Source organism: Physeter macrocephalus, chromosome 6 (assembly GCF_002837175.3).
Source record: "Physeter macrocephalus isolate SW-GA chromosome 6, ASM283717v5, whole genome shotgun sequence".
Classification (NCBI taxonomy): domain Eukaryota; kingdom Metazoa; phylum Chordata; class Mammalia; order Artiodactyla; family Physeteridae; genus Physeter; species Physeter macrocephalus.
The window spans coordinates 731966-738537 of NC_041219.1; the positions used below are offsets into that span (position 1 = coordinate 731966).

General features: G+C 41.0%; 1 protein-coding gene across 3 annotated transcripts in view; it reads right to left on the reverse strand.

Annotated features, from left to right (window-relative positions):
* Positions 1-4714: 4714 nt before the first annotated feature.
* Positions 4715-6572, reverse strand: part of KICS2 (KICSTOR subunit 2) — a 27678-nt gene continuing 25820 nt past the window's right edge. Inside the window, exons 4-5 of one of the 3 annotated variants that reach the window (XM_055085176.1) lie at positions 5948-6021; positions 4715-5130 (exon numbers count right to left, since the gene is read on the reverse strand). In XM_055085176.1, coding sequence (XP_054941151.1) covers positions 5101-5130; positions 5948-6021 — 104 coding nt within the window. In that variant the 3' untranslated portion in view covers positions 4715-5100. Of the gene's footprint in view, positions 6180-6572 lie in introns of all 3 variants that reach the window. The other 2 variants (XM_028490345.2, XM_024123065.2) reach the window with 2 other exon arrangements.

A 6572-nucleotide genomic window follows, 5' to 3' on the forward strand; every position in this document is an offset into this window, starting at 1 on the left:
GCAGATGTAATTAGTTAAGAAGAAGTCATACTGGAGTAGGGCGGGCCCCTAGTCCTATATGACTGGTGTCCTTATAAGAAGACAGCCATGTGAAGACAGAGACACACAGAGAGAATGCCATGTGATGACGAAGGAAAAAACTGGAGTTGTGCAGCTATAAGCCAAGGAATACTAGAGATTGCTAGCAAACCACCAGAAGCTAGGAAGGCAAGGAAGGATTCCCCTACAGGTTTCAGAGGGAAGACAGCCTGCCACCACCTTGATTTCAGACATGTAGCCTTCAGAACTGAGAGACAATAGATTTCTGTTGTTTTAAACCACCTGATTTGCGGTACTATGTAAAGGCAGCCCTAGGAAACTAATACATTTACTGTCCAGAATAACAATGTCTCACTTGGGCAAGCGGAAGTCATGCTTATTGACAATTAAAAAGACTTGGGGCGCTTCCCTGGTGGCGCGGTGGTTGCGCGTCCGCCTGCCGATGCAGGGGATCCGGGTTCGCGCCCCGGTCTGGGAGGATCCCACGTGCCGCGGAGCGGCTGGGCCCGTGAGCCATGGCCGCTGGGCCTGCGCGTCCGGAGCCTGTGCTCTGCAACGGGAGAGGCCGCAGCAGAGGGAGGCCCGCATACCACAAAAAAAAAAAAAAAAAAAAAAAAAAGACTTGGGTTTCCTAAGGTCAGAATTCTCTCTTGAAATGCAACCTATTGCATGAGCAGGCATCCATCTGGGCCCATCCATATTGGCCCTGTGGGAACTGGGGCTCAGAAAACCAGTGCAAAAATGGTGATATTCCGGCTACTGCTACTGCTGTAATTTCTCCTGTGTTCTGCCAGCATCCATGAAACTATGGCAGGGTAACTTATAAAATATCAGACCCTTCACAGTTCTTAACATGAGGTATTACTGAAGTGTGTAAAGATCTCTGCCCATCAAAGGAACATTTAGACAATCTATTTCATTAACCAAGTCACCATAAACACGGTACCTACTCATTTCATTGAGAGAGATATTTCAAATAAAATGTTGAAATAAAATTTCTCATATGCAAGTCAGTTGGTCATTAGACTCAGAGCCTTATGGTAACAGAAAGAACATTTATATATATAATATGCTGAGAAGTATTTATTTTTTTATTTGTTTTTGTTTTTTTTGCGTGGCACGCGGGCCTCTCACTGTTGTGGCCTCTCCCGTTGCGGAGCACAGGCTCCGGATGCGCAGGCTCAGCGGCCATGGCTTACGGGCCCAGCCGCTCCGCGGCATGAGGGATCTTCCCGGACCGGGGCACGAACCCATGTCCCCTGCGTCGGCAGGCGGGCTCTCAACCACTGCGCCACCAGGGAAGCCCGCTGAGAAATATTTAATAGGGTGATCAATAAGACTTTTAAGGAAAAAATCATATTAGAATAAGATTCTATGGGTGAAGTAGAACGGAGTTCAGGGAGCAATATAATATTTCCAACTGTTACAAAGCTTATTAAGATATTTTTATTTTTTTTAATTATTATTATTATTATTTTTTGCGGTACGCGGGCCTCTCACTGTTGTGGCCTCTCCCGTTGCGGAGCACAGGATCCAGACGCGCAGGCTCAGTGGCCATGGCTCACGGGCCCAGCCGCTCCGCGGCACGTGGGACCTTCCCGGACAGGGGCACGAACCCGTGTACCCTGCATCGGCAGGCGGACTCTCAACCACTGCGCCACCAGGGAAGCCCCAAGATATTTTTAAACATGGAAAATGGTAGCTATCAAGTCTCTATTATACCAAGATTTCACTGGATACATTTAAAAGAACAATTAACATTTTATTTTAAATGTCAGTATCTACAATGCATGATAAAGTGCATCATTTGAGACATTTAAATGTAATGATGAGGATTTCGGATTAAAAAAAAAAATCCATCAAGGTATCATGGTTTTTCTAAAATTGGTAGGGAGGTATATGAGTAAAACAAGTTTGAAGACTATCATTGCCTTCCTGCTTAAGACCCCCTCAGCTCTTGGCCTGCCTGGGTGGTCGGAGTGGGCTCAGCTCACTACCAGCACTAACCGAGCAGGCCCCATGTGTGCCACGGTTGACTGTTGTATCACCATCCTTGGCATAGCTGATGTTTACTAGTTATTAAATGAATACATGTTGAATACTAGAAAGGAGTCATTCATATCCTTTACCTGCTTCTGCTTTGGGGATCGATTGCTCTATTGGCCTAGCCTGGAGTGACTGAAACCAGGATGGCTCTGGAGTCAAGGGGTGTCCTACAGCTGCCAGATCTTGACACACCAAAAATGAAATGAGTCTAGACCTAATCTAGAAGTTTGATCAGCTGAGTTCTTATAAATCTCAGATCAAATAAGACATCAGATTTTCAAATTTAACTGAATTTTGGAATTACTCTACAGTTTTTAAGACCTGCAAAAGCCTCCTAGGGACAAAGTTAGCCGAAGTCCCAATGACTGTGTTCCTCTGCTAGATCAATGTCAAGTGCCACTGCACAGCTAAGCAGTCCTCTTCCAGAATGTACCTCAACACAGTTGCCTCTCATGCCCCTCCCTGAGTTCTACCGCCACCCAGAATCCTGCCCTCAGGTGCTGACATTAGGTAGGGGCTACAGAAAGCGGAACCCACTTGCATCTCTTCAATTTCTAGCATTGATATTTTACACATACCATAGGGTTTTAAATTTAAAGTATCCCAGAAACAGATTTTATTATCAAAAGTAGATTGAAAAAATATGCAGACAAGTCAAAATACTTGCATTTAATGAAGCCTCATGGATCTACAAGATATCAAGAGAAGTCTCCAGAGGCAGAAGTGCATGTCAAGCCTATTTCTTCTGACTCATTTCCTCTAGAGAAGCAGCTTAGAATTATTCAGGCAAAAGGCCATCAAATTATTGCATTGGTAGAAAAAGTAGAGGCGGAATTGCTAAACTCTACCTACAGGGCTTTCTTGGGAAGTCACATGGTATGCTTTTTCTTTCTCACTTAGATGGGGAAAAAAAGAATCTATTTTCTTAAACTTACTTAAAGGAAAAACAGAATCAGAAGTTAATGTAATGTTTTTATACAGATGAATTATTGAAAATAGACTAAGAATGATCTACTTAATAGTAAAAAAATTATAGTAAAAACACACTCGGAAAGATTTTAGTTGAGTAGCTTTTCCTGTAGAATAATCTACTAGATACATACAGCACTGCTTGGCTGTAGTTGGCTAAATGTCTTGTGTGCTCATGAAGTGGTTGGGCTTTTTGTGGTCACCCCATTAGTGTCAATACTGAACTTTTCCCCTCTATGGATTCCTTTGCAACTGCCTGAAAAAAAACTTACTAGTTGTAAAAACAATCAAAATAAATACTTTCAGATGCTGCTTTCCAAAATTGGGTCAGAGACCACTGGGGTATGTCCTGGCTCCCTAAGGCATGGGAAAAATTTCAGTGGCTAAAGTGGAATTGCTGGAAGGTACTGGAAATTAAAGAAGGGAGGGAGTGAGGGAGGAAAAAAGCAGAGGAAAAGAGTTAACAGTAATCGAGAGAGAATATCAACCATGAGGAAGAAATAAGGGAAGGTCATAATATTTATATAAAAGTGCCTATGATAAGGGGAAAAAAATGGCTGCTTTGTTTCAAATTCGGGGTTAAACCTAAGAGTTCGGAGAAGGCAGAAATCCTGATAAATTCTTACATATTTCTTTAAAAACTCTCCAGGGTCTCTGGAAGATACTATACAACTAACTCATTATTTTAAAAACTGGCAAAAGAATAAAGCAATTATCCAGCCAGTCCTATATGAACTGTTCTTCAAGGTAACCAAACAGTTGGAGGTGAAGTTCCTCATTGTAGAACGTTTCTGTCTAATAAATGAAAATGGAATGATATAATTAGAATATCACCGTTTTGTAACCTCTAGTGATAAAACCGATTTAGTAATGCCAGGTATTAGCTGCCTAATAAAACACACAACACTTGCTACCAAAAAGGAAGGAAGGAAGGAAAGGAGGGAGGGAGGGAAGAAAATATTGAATCTGACCAAACATCTTGATCTAACTCCCAATATAAAGGGGAAAAAAGAGAATAGAAAACATGTTAAATGATGGTTTGAGGATACCATTAGCAAAACCCTGACTGTGAACACTTCATAGGAGAAATGAACTAAACATTTCAATCAAAAGGCAAGAGATTGTCAGATTGGCGAGCACAGAGTTGGTTACTGCTCTTTTTAATCAGTCTTCTCTCTTTAGTTCTCACTACAGACACTTTAAAAACAAAGAAACAAATAAATGAAAAGTGAGAGGATGGAAAAAGACATACCATGCAAACAGGAAACATATGCAAGCTGGAATGGTCATAAAAATCTGAGGCAAAAAGGACTTCAAAGCAAGGAGTAGTAATGGAAATAAAGTGGGACACTTCATAATGATAAAATGGTTAATACATGAGAAAGACAGAAAAACTATGAATGTATATGGGCCTAATAAAAGGGCTTCAACATACAAAATGCAAAAAACTGACAGAAATAAAGAAATCCACAGTCACAACTGGAGATTTTAATACACCCCTCTCAGTAATTGATAGAGCAATCAGACAAAAAAAATATCAGTAGGAAAACAGAAGAAAAAAGAGAAGAAAACAGAAGTGAAATGATGCTACCATCAATCATAAAAATTTGGGAACGAAGACCCACAAAGATTCTAAAATAAGTAGAGTGGGTGGGTTGGTTAGACATTTATCTGCCTCCTCTGCTAAACTAGTTTTTTTTTTTTTCCACAAACCCAAGTAACTTTATCTTTTTTTTTTTTATAAATTTATTTATTGGCTGTGTTGGGTCTTCATTTCTGTGCGAGGGCTTTCTCTAGTTGCGGCGAGTGGGGGCCACTCTTCATTGCGGTGCGCGAGCCTCTCAGTGTCGCGACCTCTCTTGTTGCGGAGCACAGGCTCCAGACGCGCAGGCTCAGTAGCTGTGGCCCACGGGCCCAGTTGCTCCGCGGCATGTGGGATCCTCCCAGACCAGGGCTCGAACCCGTGTCCCCTGCATTGGCAGGCAGACTCTCAACCACTGCGCCACCAGGGAAGCCCTAAACTAGCTCTTTAAGTACCGTTCAAACTTAACGACTAAGTACAGGTTTGTCACCAATCTGAAGAGAAAGACAAGAACAGGAGAGGTGCTGAGTTTAAAGAAAGAATGGTCCATCTTTTATTTAAACAGCATTCAAACTCAAGTAAGTTTGCAAAGCCTTTTTTTTTTTTTTTTACATGCGTGATGTCACTCCATTCTTACACATCCTTTGAAAAAGACAGCCCACGTTTCCTTATCCCCATTTTACAGATAAGGAAGGCAAGCTCAGACGCTGACTTGCCAAAGAAAATTGCAAGTTTGCTGTTAGATCAAAGGGTGAACTTATTTTGATGATCACCTGACTATTGGGAGTGAGGTTGAAAATACCAACTATTTTCTTTCTTGAAAGTAAATTTTCTCCAGTATGTCCAAACATACAAAGCGATTATATAAAGGGTATTGGCTCCTCAGTTAAGAATTCAGCTTTATTGTCACACACTCCCTAGAATGACATAGTCAGACACCAGGTTGGACCCAAAAGACCTGGTGTCCAAACAGCATCCTGAAATGAACACACCTTGATGGCCTTGTTGGCAAACAAGTAACAAGTAAGTGTTCACTACACTCCTGGTTACCCATAAACATCGATCAAGTTGTGGTTTAGAAACATATTTCAAAGCAGTCTGCAGAAAACATGAGGATGTACTCTTCCAATTAGCAAAGCACAGACTTTATAGATCATTTCATTACTGATTTTAAAGGACAAATCTCAGAGTAAAATGACTTTGTTTCTTGGCTTGAACCAAAATATGTTTAAAAATAAATATACAATTCAAATATGTTCTAGACGAGGACTAATTATTTAAATATCGTATATATGTTTTATTTACACTCGCCTCCACGTTCCACTGAAGCATATTTCTTTTAGGTACACGGGAGACCATATCATTAAGGCTAATGGTGGTTTTACCTAGGGAAAAAAAAAAATACATGAACACCAAGGAATATTTTTCAGCTTCTCAGCAAAACACGAAAGGGAGGAAAAATGACTTGACTTTTTAGTCCCAGTTGTTTTCAGTTTTTTATGTAAGTTCAATGTTGTAAAATCGGTCCAGATTTTCACAGAACCTGAGTGAATAAAATGCAGAGGTAAATCACTACTTTCTATTTAAAGCAAACTGGCTTTTTACAAATCATATGACTTTAAAAAAAAAAAAAGGAAAAAGAAAGAAAAGAAAAACATATGTTCTCCCCCAGAAAATAGGCCAGTGGGTTCTTCCACCAGAAAGTCCAGGCTGAGGTGGGCAGGCCTCCTAGATGGGGCCCCCTCAAAGGGGCTCTCGGGTCTCTGTCAATGCTGCCAGCTTGCCTGCTGTGGCCGCCCAGTAAAAACAGTGGCTCCGTGCAATCATGAAAAACAAGACTGCTCTGATCATTACCCTGCACACAAGCTTTGAAGGAACTATCAAATAGTTGCAACTCAATCACTCTTTGTGGCTTTTTTTTTTTTTTTTTTTTTTT